We start from the raw sequence: 19483 nt of genomic DNA, 5'->3' as shown, positions 1-19483 counted from the left end.
AAAAAAACAATAAAATTGAAAACATCAAAAAAAAAAAAAACTAAAACAAGCAAACATAATCCAAGATGGAAAAACCAGGGGAAGAAATTAAATAATGTCTGTAGGGAAGGCCTGCCTGAAGAGCCAGGTCTTCAGTTTATTCTTAAAAACTCACAGCGAGGGAGCCAGGCGGATCTCAGGGGGAAGGATGTTCCAAAGGTGAGGGACCACCGCCAAGAAGACCCGGTTTCCAGTTTTGCACATGGACAAGTGTGGTGAGCACCCCAACATCAAGAGAGGAACGCAACTAGGCAATCCGCCGAAGATGTAAATGGGTGCTATGAATCACTGACATTACCTGGGATTCCATGGCAAGCGCCAGGTCAAGGTGGACCCCCAAGCATTATTTAACTTAACAAATCCTTCTCCTTCAAGTAATTTGTTGGTATAAACCATTACAAAAATATTATTTATTTTTTCCACTTCTTTTGTGAAAAACAGGATTGGTAAGAAATTGGTGTAAAACTCTTAACAATTTCACTCAGGGTATCTAAAAAAGCCTAAAACTGTCATTGAAAAACAACATTGTCTTAAACTGTTATGCTTCTTGATCAATACTATGGGGCGGTATATAAGTCCAAAAATAAATAAATAATAAATAAATAAATAATCCATCTTTAAAAGTATTCTTTTAATAATCTCAATCTGTTATAGTCAGTCAGGGTAAATTATCAGTGTATAACTATTTCATCAGAAGCACTATCAATAGGAACGATACTAATTTTAAGTGTACTTCGATTCTGTTATCTTTCTCTACAGCTCAGATTGGTCCTCCAGAAGTGTGGCTTGAGTCAATAAATGGAAATGAGAAGCTCATCATTTTGCATCCTGAAACAAACCAGCCAAAGCAAATGTGGAAGGGTGAATCTTTAACATATAAACTGGCTATTTGGAAAAACTCATCTCATCCTAAGGTGCACCATTTCTGTCCATAAGCAGTTGAAGATTTACTTTCTTTGTTAAAATATAGCTTTAGATGAAAATTGGAAATTTCTACTGGAAGAGTCACAAATATTTGTAGAAAGATGCATATATGTTCTCTGATTGTATTTGTTTATTTACTTATTTACTTACTTAGTATACCACCTCATTAGTGTAATACACTCTTTTGGACAGTTCACAGCATTAAAAAATCAAAACCATGACAAAGTCAAAGAATAAACAAAACAAACAAAATTAAGTAACATCAAGATTAGTTAAATTGTAAAAATACTGCTCAGTCTAAGTTCAAGATGCAACATTTATCATTCTTAAATTATATCATTGTTACTTCTTTTAAGCCAATAAAAGAGTGCTAAAGCAATAAAAAATAATGAATGAAATGGAATTCTCTGTTTGCAGGAAAAAACTCACGATGTTCTTCCTGGACAGTTTCTTCATGATCTTGAGCCAGAAACTGTTTATTGTCTGAAGGTCAAAGCACATCTGTATGGTCATATTGGGTTATATAGTCCAGTATACTGTAAACAAACACCTAAAGGTAGGCATTTTATATTAACAATTCTGACTTAGTTAGGGAGGAAACAAATGAGTCATTGCACCCTTTAAAAAAAAAGCAGGATTGATCAGGAAACAATTTAGATACAAACAAGTACGTACAGTACTTCCATTCTCCTTATCTTCCCCCTCACCCATGATTCATTTCCAAGTTTTAGCATCTTGCTTAGCATTGGAGATCCATTTTCCACAATGTCTTTAAGTGCTGGCTGGAAGTGGTTGTTGGGCGGCTTCAAGAATTCTGCTTTCAGAATTGCCTCTGGGTCTTTTGGTTCTGACATGCTGTTGAACTGAAGCTTTGTTTGTAACTCTCTTTTTTTTGCTATTCTTGAAATCAAATGGATGGGCTTTTTCTTTCTCTCTCTCTATAGCTTGGGTTGGTCTGCCTGTTCCTGAAAATGTTCGCATTCATGCCTTGAATATGAAGTGCCGCTTGTACTGGGATGGTGTATATGATGGAAATGTGAGCTTCCTTGTACAGAGCCTGCCGTAAGAATCTCTGTGTATATTTCAGTTATAATTTTCACTTTCCATTTAGTGTGTGCCATTTTAATCTTTAAGGATCGGGATATCTAGAAGTATCGTATAGATACTGTATGGCTTTGGCTGTCACTGGAGGGGTAAGAAGAGGAAGCAGCTGTTGCACAGCCTGTCCCCCTGTCCCCAAAACAGTAGAAAGAAATCAGCAAAGGACAAGAATGTGGCCACCGCCTGTCTAACAAGGAGAATATGTGGCAGCACTGATGGTGCAGGTAGTAATGAAGATAATTATGAAGCAGTGAAGGAAGCAGCTACAGCAGCTGCATCCCCACCAAAATTCAGAGCCTGGTTCTATTATATAGGGCCAACTCTTTCCCTGTTCTATTTAATGTTGAGCTACAAGGAGCCCTTGAGCCAGGCAGTGTAGACAAATCACCTGTCAAACAACGGGCATTAAATTGAGTCTGAAAGAAGCATAGCTGACCTCTGAAAATACTGTAATTGGGAATATGATACCTTAAGGCTTAAGCCTTTTTCTCCTCCTCCAGCCATTGTCGCTGCAACTGCTTCATTCTTCATGGGGAGGGGGAGATAGTATGGTGGATGCAGCCATCAGAGCTGAGATCCAGTTTTTGAGATCTGTGCAAAACCAGTGTGGGATGTGGACCCCTGAGTTTGCTGCTCCCAGTACCCCACAGCATGGAGCAGCCAGCTCAGTCAGGCTAGTGATAGGACTGGGCCTGACCCGGGGGGGGGCACTTTCTGAGGACATTAGATGGACCTGGCAGAATGCTCAATTTTTCAGAAACAAACCATCCTCTAACTTTTGTTAGGTAGTAACAGGGTTTATTTTAGTGACCAATGTTTTAGTTTTAGAAGAGGTAGCCATGTTAGTCTGTGCTAGTATGTAGGCCAAAACAAAAGAAAAATAAAAACTGTAGAAGACAAAAATATGGCACCTTAAAGATTAATTGCTACATTTCAATATACGTCCTTGCGAACAAGCGTTGATTTTTGTCATACATGTTGACATTTATATATAGTCTCTGAGGAAGTGGACTGGCCCATGAAAACTCACATTGAAATATAGCAGTTAGTCTTTAAGGTGCCACAACATTTCTTCTCTTTTTAATTTTTAATTTTTCTTTTCTTTTGGCCTGATATTTTAACAACTAGAATTATTCACTCTAGATCTACCTATATTAAAATTGGCTATAATGCTAGTTTGCTGGTGAAGGGATGCAATGCTCTGTTATCTGGGGGTTCTTTTACTTTCAAGAGAAGATTGGGTGATAGAGTTATCCTGCTAAAATTAATGGATTTTTGATGACGTACATAAACCACCACCCCGATTTGGCCTTATTGTACCTATTTTATTACACTTTTATCCTGTTTTTCCTCAAAGTAGTTCAGGTACCATACATAATCTCAAGACTAGCCCCCCCCCCAATTGCCTTATCCTTCCAATGTCTAGGCAAAGGGTATCTAGTAGTTTAATAGGCTGAGGATAGTTTGGCTTACCTTGGATTTCTTCAATTCTAATCCAGCACTCTTGCCAGGACCATACATTGACACGTAAAGGGAGAAAATCATATTAATCAGTTTCATTCTTTTTGATTACTAAAGCACACAGACAATTTGCTCCTTTTTAGTTAATCAGAGAATCAATCAGAATTAAATTTAATGCAGCAAAACAGTCCTTTTTAATCCGCTCCCCCTTATGTTTATTTGTCATAAGTTTAATAAGGGATACAAACTGAAAGCAGTACAAACTTTCTCTTGTGTCAGAATTTCACACAGCTTTCCAAATGCACTTTCCACATTTCTAGAGGCTTTTTTCCTCTGCATTCTCACTTGAAGTTGTGACTTGCACTGAACTCAGGGGAAGGGGATCTAGCATTCAGATAAATATGAAGAACGTTTGGGGACAATTTTGTATTGACTATTCCTCTTAATCAAACTTCTGTTCTTGCAGTCGCTACAAAGCACGGATGTCTCATGATATCTCACAGCAATGGCACAAAGTAACTGGATGCGAAAATATCAGAACCACATACTGTGATCTCCCATCTTGTGGCAACTTCATAGGAGTTTATTATTTTCATGTACAGGCTGTGCATAACCATAACAAATCACCTTGGTCTAAAATGCTGCAATTTGAATCAATAGAAGAAAGTACGTATTTATACACAGAACTTTTTACATGTTCACTTTGTATTGTTTTCATAATTTCTGTGTTGCATCTTGTATAATAAAGAGTTTGGTTTTTTTCCCCTGTATAATATACTTGTAAAACCTTAGGAGTTTCATAGTTCATAGCACACTATGGTTTCCAGGCTCAGCTAACTCATGTTTTTAGTATACTGACCTAAGTTTTATTGAAATGTATTGGAGCTGCCCATCAGAAGTTCTCAATGGATTGCTTCTTTAGAGTTCCCAGATGTGTTTCAATATAAGTATTTGGTTTTAAGAGCTTGCGCAGAGAACTGACAGCAGCAACTTAAGGAAATTAAAAAGAAAGATTTGCATTGAGTATTCATTTTCTAACTTTAAATCCATCTTTACGTCTACATCACCTCATTCTTTTTGGTGTCCCATCTTGAAGTAGAAAGTTTGCTGTTATGTTTGGAGCTTTACTTCACTTACAGATCAGGGTTGGGCCTATCACTGGGCAAGGTAACAATCTCAAGCGGAGATGTTGGCGGTAGCAATGGCAGCAACTCAGCCGTTCTTCCTGACACCCCCCTTTGCTGGAGACAGCTATGTGTGGCACATGGCCTGTCCTGTGCCCTTTTAATTAGCTTGCTGCCTTCAGGTGCAAAGAACAACATTGCTGGTATTGAAATAAAGATTCAGTTGCCAGCTGGTTTGTGTGTGTCAGATAGTGGAAGGGGGGCCATCCAGCCTTGAGCAGTGAAATATCTTGAGCGGCCTCTGTGTCAGGTATCCGCTTTATTGCATAGTCATTCTGCCTCATTCACAGAGGCGCGGAATTTTGTAAGGAGTTCCAGATCATGTCATTATAAGTTTGTAATATTTTAAACTTTTTCCAGTGCTTTTTCATCTTTCTCCTTAAGAGAAAAAGAATTGCTAAGGAGAAAAAGATGGAGTAGTTGTGCCTTTACATTTTGTTATTTGGTATTCAGAAGTTTAATGGACTTTATAACATTATTTTAAAGATGAAATTGGCCCACCAAGTGTCAAGCTTAATGTCAGTGAAGATTCGCTTACAGTTTTCGTTGCTTCTCCTGGAGAATCTGATTATAAACCTATGAGTGAGTTCTATGCCTTGACTTACCACGTTTGGTACTGGCCAAATTCTTCATATACCAAGGTAATGCTATTTATTTTAGGTAGTTAAATGCATTTATAGAAAATACTAACATGTGCTCTTGCCATGAGCTATGAACACCCTGTTTTCACTGTTCAGCTGGTCCATTTGAAGGGTAATTAATAAAAGCCTGGCACACCACATTTCATAGACACATTATACTATAGTTTTTGTCAGCCTTTGAATTATTGCTCTATTAGGCTCTAAAAAAGACACACTTCCCTTCATTAGATTGTGCCTTGGTCAAATATTTTTAAATTTCTAAAGTATCTTACAGCATACATCTACTTCAAAGACTACTATTCATACAAGTGCTCATATCCTAACACTCCATGTTTGTTTCTCTTTTTTTGTTTTACAGCTAGGCATGCTTACTTCATCATTTATTTTAATGTCCAGTAAGACTAAGCAAGAGTCTACCAGTATATAGAAGATTTTTTTCTGGGATACATTCATGAGAAAATTATATTTTGATATCTCTGTGTCTTGGAGGGCCTGTCGTGCTCTGGTCCATGGGATGACGAAGAGTCGGACATGACTTAACGACTGAACAACAACAACAACAAAATTAAGACAATGTTCTATTTGCTTCATAGCACCTTTTAATATAGAAAGCTGTTGAATACAGTTTCCTCTTGCAAAAGAATTCTTAGCAAATATAGCCTTAGAAATAAAGTGTTTCCTCTAGCACTGATGGTGCATGCACTTTTGCCCGGTTGGAATAGATAGCTTTGAAGCCCTGACAAACTCCAGAATACTTGAGATACAATCCAGAGCCATACAGCAACTGGCAAGAATACTGGAATTGGTTGGCAGGGACCTTACTAGAGTGGAGCAACCAGGGCTTTGCCCCAGGGCACTAGATATAGAATGTGTGCCCCCCCATTGGCCCAACAGCCTGATCTATTGCCATAGGAAAAGATAATCAGTAGATCAAGTTTCCAAATCAGATTTTACAGTAGGTTGTGCAGCCAGTAGCCTGGGCTGCAGTGGGAGAGCAGAGAGCAGGTGGCTAGTATTTCAGGCCCCATTAAAGCAGCAGAAGGCATGTCTACCCTGACACAAAAGACCACGTCTCTAGTGTCTGGATGTAGCGTAGGTCTACCAGACTTGTGTGGGTAGATGAACTTTTTTTCTGAGGTCAAATCTACCTGGGTCTTAGTAGACCTCTGGGATGGACCACAAAAATGCTTATTAATATGTACTCTGTGTGTGTGCATGCATGTACACGTGCACACAAGACAGAGACATTTAATTTATTTTTCTGGTTCTGACAGTGCTGCAGATCCCCGGTGGAAATGGGGAAATACTGGCAAGGTTTTCAGTACTGTGATTTCTTCTTGTATTATTTTAACATCATGAATTACGAAGTGATTTTAGGGGCACATTTTGTGTTGCTTAACCTAGGTACCAAAATTGCTGGTTGGAGTAATGATAAACACTGCTGTCTAAAGAGCAGTGTCCCTTGGGCTTTGATCAGTTGTTGCTGTTGCTATGTGTTGTCTTGACTCATGAACAGTATGCTTGAAATTTGTAGAGGCTGTGGCATAGTTATTACACATTGCACCCCAAGTTAGAATATAAATAGCTGAACTAATTTCTGGCCTGGGTTATGATACTTTTTTTTCTACAGAAGAAAGAACTTGGAGATACAACATCACCACCATATGTAATATCAAACTTGACACCATCAACTTTATATTGCCTTCAAGTGCAAGCTTTTAGTAAACTATACAATAAAAGCAGCAAGTTTAGCAACGTGACATGCATTGAAACAGCCAAAGGTATTATATATGATATTGTATTGACTGTGTCTCACCTCCGTTCAGAAAGAGTTGTTGCTGTCATCTCCCTTAGTGTAATTATTACTGACATCAGATATGAGAAACCTGTTGTTTTGTTTTGACATCCGAGTACACTTAAATTGAATCTTTTCTCTTTTTCCAGATAGGACATAATGGCAGGAGAAACTTGCAAGCCAAATGGGAATCCCCACAGACACCCATGGGTTGGGATTTCCCATCCCTGATTTTACATTTATTTATTATTGTGTATTTATTTAAAATATTGCTACCTCACCTTTCTCCTTAAAAGGACCCAAGGCGGTTTACAACATTAGAAGGACAGTCTTGAAAAGCTAAAAACAATAAATATACAAGTATTAAAAAATAATTAAATATCAGATTAAAATGGTAAATAAAACCAATACTAAAAACACATTTAAAAGCGACAGAGCACAACAGTCCAATTTGAAAGACCCCTCTCAGATTGCCAGCCACTAGGAAAAGCCTGTTTGCCCTGCATTATGCCCTTCAGACATAGTTGATCACTTCATAAATGCAGGTTATCTGCATAATCCTCTGTAAATTTACAAAGACTGAAATATACTATGTATGTTGTATGTTGCAGTTCAAGTAAGTATACAGAATTTATTGTAACTAAGTTTAGTAATTTGTAATGATTATGTACAAGACCAAACAATTGTGCAGTTCTTCCTGATTTTTTCATGTTAAGAAAACTGTTAGAATGTTATATTAAACACTCTACTGGGCATTGTTGGAGTACATAAAACTGTTTTTACTTTTTTTATTGAGAATTAAGCCTAGTTTTAGATTTTTGTATGGAAAAAGAGTGAGCTACAATCAAGCTGCTGACACTAGAAATACTAATGTTCTTAAGAAATCAGCATGCTGTATTACCACTATTGACTCCTGGATAGAGTAACAACTTTCAGAGGTGTTGTTGGTCTCTATTGGTGAAAAAGAGAGGGAGAGGGAGCTATATGATTAGAAGGTTACTGCCAGTGGTAGCATGCCTAAGATTCACATGCCGGGATAAACTGGAATTGAATTAGGATTTCATCCACTATAAACTCTGGGAGAGAAATTATGAAAAAAAAAGCTTGCTTCACCATAGAAATAAGGAAGGCAAAGGAACACATATCTGCTTACCGCTCCACACAAGCCTTATTGAGACATTCAGAATGGGGTCAAATCAGCACACCAGGATGAAGGTGCACATTAGCCTGGCCTTCACTTCTCACCTGGCTCACAGATGTGAAGAGGAGAGACTTTCTATGTGAGCCAAGATTCTGATTTTCCAGGGTTCTGGCTCTCAAGGAGACCCTCTATGCTTAGAAGAGGTTCTCATTAGAAACATTGCTCTTCACATGAGCAAAGGATGAGAAAGCAGAGGGCTTAGTGCACTCCGTCTTGTGGGCTGATTTAACCTCTTTCTGAATAGTTGAGTAGGACTACAGGCATGCATTGCTTATGCATCAATTCCTGCGAGTCAGCAGTACTGTGTGTAAGGCAGCAGATTTGTTTTGGAATCCCCCAACTTGAGCCCCATTTAGAATAGTTGTATCTCAATGAGCACAGTTTCGATAATCTTAATAATTTATTTTTCTTTTTGCTTGCAGGAGGATCTACAAATTCAACCATTTTTATAGTATTCATAGTTACTCTGGCTGTTGTCTTGTTAATGACAGGTCTGATCTGTTGTGTATGGAGGCAGATCAAATATGCATTCTTTCCAAAATGCAATCCTCCTGTGAACATAGAGGTATTTATATGCATTTCTATTACTTTATCTTTTGCAGTAGTAAGATAATTATGAGTCAGGTTAATATAGAAACAGCATTGCAGATGTTTCTGTTTGCATGTGGAACTCACTCCATGCATGTGGATTCACTTTTTTCATAGGGAAATAGAATAAATAATCTTGTTCAAGGTTAGGCTGAACACAGAAAGAAGAGAAGCAGTATAGCTATGCCCTTCCTGCTCCTCCTCCAGCTTTGCATGGAGAGTGATAGTCTGAAAGGGACAGCCTTCGTACACAAGAAAGGGTTTCCACATGATTAGAATCTGGGTGTGCAGCTTCTCATCACACTGAGAAGCTGCACACCCAGAGGAAGCTGTATTTTTCAGGCCACCGCTCTTCACTTGGGTGGAAGAGAGTAAAAATAAAGGAAATAGAGGTAACTTACTGCCTTTTTTCACACATCTGGTTAATCCTAGCATGAATGCCTGAATAGAGTTCATATGTGTAATTGTATGAAAGGGAGAAACTCAGGTACCCTCACTGTTCCAAACAATTAAGCTACTGCATGTTCAGGAACCATTTGTGAGTACTTGTTCTCCTTACTAAATGGTATAGATTGGGAAGAAAACAATAGCCATGTATTTATCAATTTTATATTTAATATAATGTCTACTTTGCCCTTAAATTCCAACTCCCTAGGGATTCAAACTATACTGTAATGACTGAACGTATTTGGCCAATGCTTCAGCAAAACAAGTCAGTTATCTTTGTAGTATTGTGTACCAGTGGTATCCTCAGAATGTGATAACCATAAATAATAGCCCATATCCTGTTGCTTAGTATATTACAGTGGACCCTTGACTTAAAGACTTTTTGAGTTACAGACTTCTCTGGCCGCAAAATTTAGGTTTGACTTGCAGCCTGAGAATTGACTTACAGACCAGAAAAAAACCAAAATGGAACAAAAACGGCCTGTTACGGGATTAATCGGTTTTCAATGCACTGTAGGTCAATGGAGACTTGACTTACAGACTTTTTGACTTGAGAACCGCCTTCCAATACGGATTAAGTTCTCAAGTCAAGACCCCACTGTAAATCATGTTAGAAAAGGCCTCTTGAATCATTGGAGATTTGATGAGTCAATTCCTCCATAAGTTTAATTGATTCCAATGGGCCTACTCTAACTGTGACTTACACTGCTACAGTAAGTTGCAATTAGAATAGGCCCATTTGAATGAATGAAACTTACAGAGGAGTTGACTCAACAGGTCCCTACTGAATCAATGGGCCTATTCTAGTGTGATTTACTGTGCTAAGCAGCAAAATTTTGGCTAATATATGATTAATGATGGTTGTATATAATAGCTTTCTGTCAAGGTTTTTTTTAAATAGAGAGATTGATGTAAGAATTTTTTTTAGCATAGCAGAGCACTTTAGCAAAATTGGATAGTACTGTACTGCAAAGTTGCTTATTAAATTTAAAATCTTACTTTTTCTCATTATTTGTTCTTTACTATTTGTAGAGCATTGAAGGAAAACGCTCGAGCAGTTCCTATTTACTAACTTCAGAAAAGCCAACAGAAGACTCTGTTGTCATAGTTGACAGTATCATTCCAGATGAAGCCACAAAAGACTGCAAAGAATTGAAAGATGTCAGACGAGATTCAGGAAACTATTCCACTGAAGATGACATCTCTGAAAATAACAACTGCTACAAAACTCCCGAAATGAAACCGGTATGACTTTGTGGAGGAAGGCCTGGAGCCACAAGACGAGAGCAGCATAATGGAGACCAGAGACTTTTTGTATAAACACACACACACACAAGCAAGGGGGGCTAGAAATGGATACCAAATGCTTTCAGCCTTTTCTTTAGCTACTGGAGTTCTGCTAGGAAGAGGAGAAGAAATCTTACTTGATTGCTTTCCATAAAGCATCATGAAAAATGTTTACATTATTTTACTTGGAAGTTGGTGCTTAAATGTATGTCTGGGCACCATATACTGTGCTTGAACACAAAGAGCTTCCTGAGAACAGTAAATTTAGGTTAGTGGAGACGTACAGTTATTACAGTAGTAGTAGGCATCCTTCAGTCTCGAGAGACTATGGTATCGTGCTCTGTATGGAGGTCTTGGAACAGCGTCTAGTGTGGCTGAGAAGGCCAATTCGAGAGTGACAATCTCTTCCACAGTGAAGACAAATACAAACTGTTCCCTGTCCAGCTCCCTGGTTTTGCTTGTTTCGGGACTGCTTCTTTGCCTCGGCCTGCTGGACAAGTGTCTCTTCAATTTGGGAAAGGCCATGATGCACCGCCTGCCTCCAGGCTGAATGCTCTGATGTCAAGGTTTCCCATCTGTTGAGGTCCATTCCTAAGGCCTTCAGATCCCACTTGTAGATGTCCTTGTATCGCAGCTGTGGTCTCTCTCTGGGGCGGTTTCCCTGCACTAATTCTCCATACAGGAGATCTTTTGGAATCCAACCATCAGCCATTCTCACAACATGCCCAAGCCAATGTAGACGGTGCTGTTTCAGTAATGTATACATGCTAAAAATTCCAGCTCGTTCTAGGACTACTCTATTTGGAACTTTGTTCTGCCAGGTGATACCAAAAATGCGTCAGAGACAACGCATATGGAAGGTGTTCAGCTTCCTTTCCTGCTGTGCACAGAGGGTCCAGGACTCGCTGCAGTAAAGGAGTGTGCTCAGGACACAGGCTCTATAGACCTGGATTTTGTTGTATGCGGTCAACTTCTTATTAAGCCATACTCTCTTTGTGAGTCTAGAGAACATGGTAGCTGCTTTCCCAATGCGTTTATCCAGCTCGACATCTAGGGAGAGAGTGTCAGAGATTGTTGAGCCAAGATACACAAATTCATGAACAACCTCCAATTTTTGCTTGGAGATAGTAATAGAGGGAGGTGAATCCACACCCTGGCCCATGACTTGTGTTTTCTTCAGGCTGATTGTTAGTCCAAAGTCTTGGCAGGCCTTGCTAAAATTATTCATGTGTTGGAGGTCTTCAGCAGAATGGGCAACAATGGCTGCATCATTGGCGAAGAGGAAGTCCCGCATGCATTTCAGTTGGACTTTGGTCTTTGCTCTCAATCTATAGAGATTAAAGAGCTTTCCATCTGATCTAGTCCGGAGATAGACACCTTCTGTTGCAGTTCCAAAGGCATGCTTCAGCATGACAGCAAAGAAGATCCCAAACAGGGTCAGCACGAGGACACAGCCTTGTTTTACTCTGCTTTGAATGTCAAAGGGATCCGATGTTGAGCCATCAAAAACTACAGTGCCCTTCATATCCTCATGAAAGGACCTGATGATGTTAAGGAGTTGAGGTGGACATCCAAACTTGGGAAGAATTTTAAAAAGGTCATCCCTGCTAACCATCTTACAGTATTCATTATCAGTATAGTTGGTCTCTGGTATTCTACAGCACAGTAAAACCTGGGCAAGCCTGGACTACAGCAGTTTCCAAAAAGTACTCTTTATCTTTTTCAAGGGAGGAAATAACTTCTCTTTTGACAAGGCATCCGCTGACACTGTCGATGCTTTCTTTACAGTATTGATTTCAGAGAGTTACAGAGCACATATTGATTGCTGATGCTTTATGCAGCTATACAGTTTTATTACAAAATAGGTCAGCCAGTTAGCTTTTAACTAGATATTGTATTAGAAATAGCTAATCCCAGGTTGGAAAGCACCCAGTTGGAAGAGCAAAGGACAAGTACAAATAGTACTGTTACTAATGATGCAATTAGATTAAAGCCAAAAGGATTTCTAGTGGCTGATGTGCGCAGAAATTAAAGGAAAGTTTGATGCCGCAGAACACATATTGGAAACATGGAACATGAGAGATTGAATGAAGGGAAACTGGAAACCATAAAGCAAAAAAATGGAATGTATAAGCATTGCAATGCTTGGTGTCAGTGAACTAAAGTAGAATAGAACGAGATACTTTCAGTCAGACAACTATAAAGTGTTCCCTAAAAATGATGAACTTAGAAGAAATGGAATGACTCAAATATGGAGGCAATATGTAGTATAGCAGTTAGGGGCTCTTGTGTAAGATCTAACTGAACAATATCCATCAAACTCCATAGAAAATCTATCAATGTAACCATCAATCACATCTATGCCCCCACTACACATGCTGAAGAAGATGAAATTGAAAGATTTTGTGCAAGCATCCAAAAAGAAATTGATCACACACCAAAATAAGACATGGATATAATCATAGGTGACTGGGATGCAAAAGTAGGAAATAAAGCAGAACCAAATAGTGCTGGAAAATTTGCTGTTGGGGTCAGAAATGAAGCAGGAGAATGACTCGTGTAGTTCTGTGAAGCCAACAATCTGCTTATTTCAAATACATGCTTCAAGCAACTGAGCAGGTGACTGTACACATGGACATCACCAGATGGCCAATATAGAAATCAAATAGACTACTTAATTAGAAGCAGGAGATGGAGAAGCAGTATTCTCTCTGCCAAAATAAGATGAGCAGATTGTGATACTGATCATGAACTATTAATATCCAACATTAAAGATGAAAAAGAACATTAAAACAATCCTACTGCCAAAATATAATTTATACAACATTCTGATGAATCTAAAGTCCACATAAGGAATATTTGCAGTACTAAATTCAAAGTACTGTGGATTGAAACCAGAGATATTAGGGAAGAATGTGAAAAGACATTTCCTGTAGTGAAAAGAAAAGAAAAACTTAGATGGAGGATGGAAGAAGCACTTAAAACTGTCAACAAGAGAGAAGCAAAAGTAAAAAGTGACAGGAGGAGTGTCAGAAGCCTGAATGCAGCATTTCAGCAACTGTCACATAGACAAAAAGAGAATTATTACAGTAGTCAATGCAAACAGAAAACAAGAGACCAATAAAAGAGGAAAAATAAGAGATCTCTTCTAGAAGATGTCAAAGCTCCAGAATGCTGAATGACCAACAGGGAAGTGGAAACAGTATACTTGAATATCTGTATAGAAGAGATAAAGGATGATAGATTCCTTTGAATTGGAATCCTATGTTGAAGAACCTGCAATTGTAGAAAGTGAAGTGAAAGCACTGGGAAGAAATAAATAATGAGGCATAGCTGGGATATCAATAGAACTATTTTGTCACAGAAACAATGTCAAAATCCTAAGAAGAATATGTTAACAAATATAGAAAACAAAACAATGGTGCACAGACTGGAAATGTTCAATATACTATTCCCCCAAAACGAGAAATGTCAAGAGAGTAACTATAGGACCATTGTTCTAATTTCCCATGCAAGCAGAGCAATGCTCGAAGTGTTGCAAGAAACCTTATATGGAATGAGAAATGTCTGATGTTCAAGCAAGATTCTGAAAAGGAAGAGGCACCCAAGATCATATTGCAGATATCTGCTGGTATTGGAACACACCAAACAGGTACAAAAGAAGACCAGTGTACACATTATATACTATAGCAAAACCTTTGACGATTATGTGGATCATGAAAACTTGTGGGTCGTTCTGAAAGAAATGAGTGTGCCTCAGCATCTTCATTTAATTGTTACCAGCCATCAAATCAACTCAAAAGAATTTTCCAAGTTATCAGCATTGCTTGAACGATATGATCTTTACAGCAATTGCATTTCTCTTTTTTTCCATTGATAGAAAAATGAAAATTAATGGACTTCTGTCCATTGCTTCAGCCACTTTAGTTAGCTTGTGCTGTTATGTTACATCTTTGCTTCTTTTAAAAAAAACCTCCCTTTTCACAGATAAGGAGACATCACCTTATTCAGTCCCATTGTGTTAATCGTCATCTCCCCATCATCTGTAAAAGCTGATTTTGCTGAAATTGGGCTCCTGAGATAGTTACTATATGTGTATGATCTTGAGATAAAATGTTTGTGTATCTGCATCTATTTCTAGGCATAGAAGAAGAAAAGGGGGTCATGGCACATCATGTTCAAGTGCCACTCTTTGTTTTTGATAGGAGGGAATTGTCTCAGGCCACACAAGCAGCGTATTTTTACCCATTTTTTTATTTTAAAAGTGCCTCTGTGTAAATATTTTTAATAAATAAAAGCAAATAAAGCATAAAATAATATACAGTGGACCCTTGACTTACAGACGGCTTGACTTACAGACTTTTTGAGTTACAGACTTCTCTGGCCGCAAAATTTAGGTTTGACTTGCAGCCTGAGAATTGACTTACAGACCAGAAAAAAACCCAAAATTTATTTATTTATTTATTTCATTTATATCCCACCTATCTGATCGGGTCAGGACCACTCTAGGCGGAATGGAACAAAAACGGCCTGTTACGGGATTAATCAGTTTTCAATGCACTGTAGGTCAATGGAGACTTGACCTACAGACTTTTTGACTTGAGAACCGCCTTCCAATACGGATTAAGTTCTCAAGTCAAGACCCCGCTGTAGTGAAAATGAAGACTATAATTCCATATATAACTTTTGTGATTAAGCTTATGAAAGCAAAGAACTTGGAAGGCAAGTGTGCATGGCTCTGTTTGAGTGTGGATACCTCTGTATGTGTGAGTGGCAAAGAAAAAAAGTGAGCAAGTGACAGGCTCCTACTCACTATATATTCTCAGGTACAAGGATGTCTAAAGGATGGTATGTTAAAATCATTCAGGTGCATAGCATGGATCATCACAATACAGTGTGTGTGTACATTGGAATAGTAACTGGAATTGAAGAACGACAAGCATGACAAGGCACATCTCTGCATACATTATCTGATTTGCTGGGGAGACGTGCTTGTTAATTCTTTTGTGATGTGTGAAAGAACAAGCGATCGTATGCTTTACTTACCAGCATGTGTAAGAAAATACTATGTTCTGGCAAATTTAAAGATTCTTTGTAATGAGAAGGACCTGCTTGTGCAGTGTAATGCAATGGGGTATTTTTTTCCTAAGACATCATGAGATTTATTTTCAAGAAAAAAGGCTTAATGTTGAACTACAAAGCAAGGAACTAGCAACAAGACCTGGGGCTGTTAATATCTGCAAGGACTCTTCTGTGATCTTTTAAAAAAGCATGGTATTTTTTCCTCCAGTTCTGAAGCCATAGAGGTCCAGCTATCCATACATAGCCCAGAATGCCTGTGGGCAGCAGAAAGGAAGAGGATGGGGCACCTGCAGGCCCAGGCTGTACTGTTTTACAAACATGTGGTAAGATTTTAAAGAAAAATGGGGAAGCGGTCCTTTCAAGGACAGGGGAGAGAAATGGAGCAAAACCACAGACCATGGAGAGAGGAAGAGTAGCAGGCAGCAGCAATATAACAAAAGCCAATGGTAGTGCATCATCTTATGTATAGCATTTCTATAATGAATGAATAGGTGAAGGGTGTATACACACGTGTATGCATGGGCACCTGAATGTGGCACAAGCTGGTAGTATGGGATACTAATTTGTGGCATTTTGTGTTACAGGAATTATTTGAGAGTTGCTATTTTCAGAAAGTAGATAAATTCATTTTGGAGGACTTTCAATGAAGGTGATTTAGGGTCACGTTTTGCCTTTATGTAAAATAGATGTTTTTGCTGGAACAGCAAGCTGGGAGTCTAGAAGAGTGTGTTAATCCCCTAAAGTGGATCCCAACCTTGGGTCCCCAGATGCTCTTGGACTACAACTCCCAGAAATCCTGGCCAGCACAGCTGGTGGCGAAGATTTCTGAGAGTTTTAGTCCAAGAATATTTGGGGACCCAAGGCTGGGAACCATAGTCTTAGCCTGACCAGTTTGTCTTTCAATGGAAATGGCTGTTCTGTTGAAGTAGCAAATTTTGTGATTGCTCACACACCCAGTCACAACCATTTTACTATTTCTTGCCTATAGTAGCTTTTTTTAATGTTTGCAGCACTTTCTCAAACCACAGGCCCAAAATGGTGCCCCACCTGTGACCTCCATTAGATCTATGTGCCTAACTTGATTGTAACAGTGATGATCAGCAATGCCTTTACAGTTTAACTATCCATAAGATACTAAGAACATTATTTGTCAAAATTTTGGGCTCTTAATCCTGATACATATGCATGCTTTTAGGCAAGCTATCCAGTCGCAGAGGGCTCTGAAAAGAAGGGGATGTTAAACCACTTCCGAGCATTCTATACATAGAAAATCTTGGAAAGGGCCATCATAAAATGGCATTGACTTAAGAGCATGCAAATATTAACTATATGGCTGTAATTGTTCTAATCTGCTCCTTATTACAGTAAATGTTCTGCTTGTGCTTTGCAGTCATGATGCAATTATGTTTGCACTGTCTTCCTGTTTGCTGTGTTTATATATATTCTCAGGATATAGAACAGGAAGTACATAAACTTTAAAACCCATTTGCTGTAATAGTGAAACCCACATGATGTTTAACTTACTCATTCACTTACCCATATTATAACAAGCAACAAAGAAATCAGTGCTATTCTTCTGCTGGTTGTTTTGAACAGTATGTTTATGTATGACTAAATCCTACTAAATCCTTAAGAGAAAGGAACCATTTGTATTAAATTGCAAGAACAAAATGAGCTGAGGATATTCTGTTCTAATCAAACCTGCTCCCTTTAAAGGAACTTAAATTAACCCCAGTGGATCATGCATGTATACCAAATTGGATCATGTGTTTTTAGTAGTATTTACTTCTTGTTACAAGGTACTCCTCAGTCCATGTAAGTTTATTTTATTTGCTTCCATATGCCATATTCACAAATAAATCATGGTAGACCAATGTGGTTCATCTCTAATTTCTTCTTCAGGAAGCCTTGTCCCTGTAAGGCGTTACACAGTTCAAAAACATGTAGATAGGAGTAGCTATAGAATATAATCCTTCACCATTACTATTTACTGTACTTACAGTAGAAACATGTGATAGGGATTTGTAGGGGTGGTATCACAAGCTCCAGAACACAAGGAGATTATTTGTCTGAAAGCTTTTCAGTGAGAAGAATGGTTTCTAGATTGCTATTGCATTTAGCTATCACATAGGAACTGCATGTTTTGCAAGTTTCAACACACATATACTTCTTGGTGTCGAAAAATAGCCTGTTGTAGAAGGAACTACTTTAGAACATTCCGTGTATACTTTGCTATTTTTTTCCTATTAACATGCAGGGATCTTGGCGATGCATTCGGACATGTCATCTCCTACTTGTAAGCTTAGACCTGAGTAGCCCACAAACAGAATTTTATACATTTAAACAGTGTACTTATGATTAATATATACTTGAATAACGGTAAGCAAAAACTGATTTATGCTGCTAAATTCATTCCCACCTCATTTATCTCACTTAATTGCTGATGCTCACAACACATTGACCTATTTTATTTTCTGGCCAATATTTGCATCACATTTCATCAAAGGAGATGTACATCCAGCATCTCTCAGCGCAGAATCATATGCCATTGTTCATTTGGTCTTCACACCAGACTTGCTAGATGTGTTTTGAGAGGCACATGGACATTTATGCCATCATGGATCTCCAAAGCATCTCCTCTGTTCTTCCTTTGCTCGCATTCACATGTATACAGAATCAGAAGTGGAGTACAGATTTTGCCACAGGGGTTTTACCTAATTTTAGCACTAACTTCCAACTTGTGAACTCAAGCAAAGTGGGAGACCCTCATTTTGCTGTTATGAGCAGCTAATGGAGGAGAACTGGACTAGACGCAGGAAGGCATCAACTTTTTCAACAGCCCACCGTTCTTCAACAGCTTGACTAGAGGAAGAAAGTTGTGCATTCTGTTTCTAAGCAAGTACAGTCACCGGTCTATTGGCAATGTACAGGGTCCTGTTTGCACCAGAGCTCCCAAGGACTCTGTTCTTGAATGAGCTGCAGCTCAGTGCTTTATATGTTCAGCCATCAGAAAAGGAAAAAAGTAAGCTGACATGTAGGGGTGGGGACAGTAAATACTCTGGAGAGCTAGAAGGAATGGCAGGGATCAGAAATGAGGGTTTGGTCTGTACTATGTTTATGCTTTGTGTGTTTCAGGGTGTGGTGTGTATTTGCACTGCCTGGAATTGTATGTAGCTATTGTGCGTGGGATGTTTGTGTATGTTGTGTGTGCCCTACTCTGAGCACCACCTATCTGCCTTCTGTGGAAAGGGTGTTTTGTGGTGCCTTTTGGAGGAGTGGCAAATACACTTCCAGTCTCACCTCTGTCTTTATTTTTTGTCCAAGTTACAGTATTTGTCTCTGAGCCTCAGCTGTTTACCTCTGTGAAACAGGTGATGGAGATTAAAAAACCAAAACATCAGAAGTGCTGTTCTTTCTGGTGCCCAGACTCTATCTCTGCTTTGTATTTAGTTTCTTGGGCAAATTGTTATTCTTTTAACATCATTTTGCTTTCCGTGGAACGGGTACTTTGTGACTGACTGCCCCCATCAGTGATTCTGAGAAAACACCTGTGCCATTAGCTGGTCCAAAAAGGTTGGTACCTGGCAGAACAGCTTCTTCCACCAAGAATTGCCTCTCTTACAGCACGTTCATCCCAGGCAGGTTGTCTGAAGGTGCTGACCCCAAGAGAGGCCTGGAAGGGGGGGACTAGAAGCTGGGCCTCATTGGCGGTCACACCCAGACACCTGTGGGC

At 38.9% G+C, this 19483-nt stretch overlaps 1 protein-coding gene across 1 annotated transcript in view; it reads left to right on the top strand.

The window, feature by feature from the left end:
- LOC110080372 (interferon alpha/beta receptor 1) overlaps positions 1-14996 on the top strand; it is a 28177-nt gene extending 13181 nt beyond the window's left edge. Inside the window, exons 4-11 of the mRNA XM_020796207.3 lie at positions 799-953; positions 1381-1519; positions 1908-2025; positions 3992-4191; positions 5196-5350; positions 6981-7131; positions 8769-8911; positions 10414-14996. Of these exons, the coding sequence (XP_020651866.3) occupies positions 799-953; positions 1381-1519; positions 1908-2025; positions 3992-4191; positions 5196-5350; positions 6981-7131; positions 8769-8911; positions 10414-10632 (1280 nt within the window). The 3' untranslated portion in view covers positions 10633-14996. The remainder of the gene's footprint in view (positions 1-798; positions 954-1380; positions 1520-1907; positions 2026-3991; positions 4192-5195; positions 5351-6980; positions 7132-8768; positions 8912-10413) is intronic.
- The last annotated feature ends 4487 nt before the right edge of the window (positions 14997-19483 follow it).

The sequence above is a fragment of the Pogona vitticeps genome, chromosome 3 (genome assembly GCF_051106095.1).
Source record: "Pogona vitticeps strain Pit_001003342236 chromosome 3, PviZW2.1, whole genome shotgun sequence".
NCBI lineage: Eukaryota > Metazoa > Chordata > Lepidosauria > Squamata > Agamidae > Pogona > Pogona vitticeps.
Note: the sequence above shows the minus strand (reverse complement) of the source record. Positions and strands in the feature narration are given on the sequence as shown.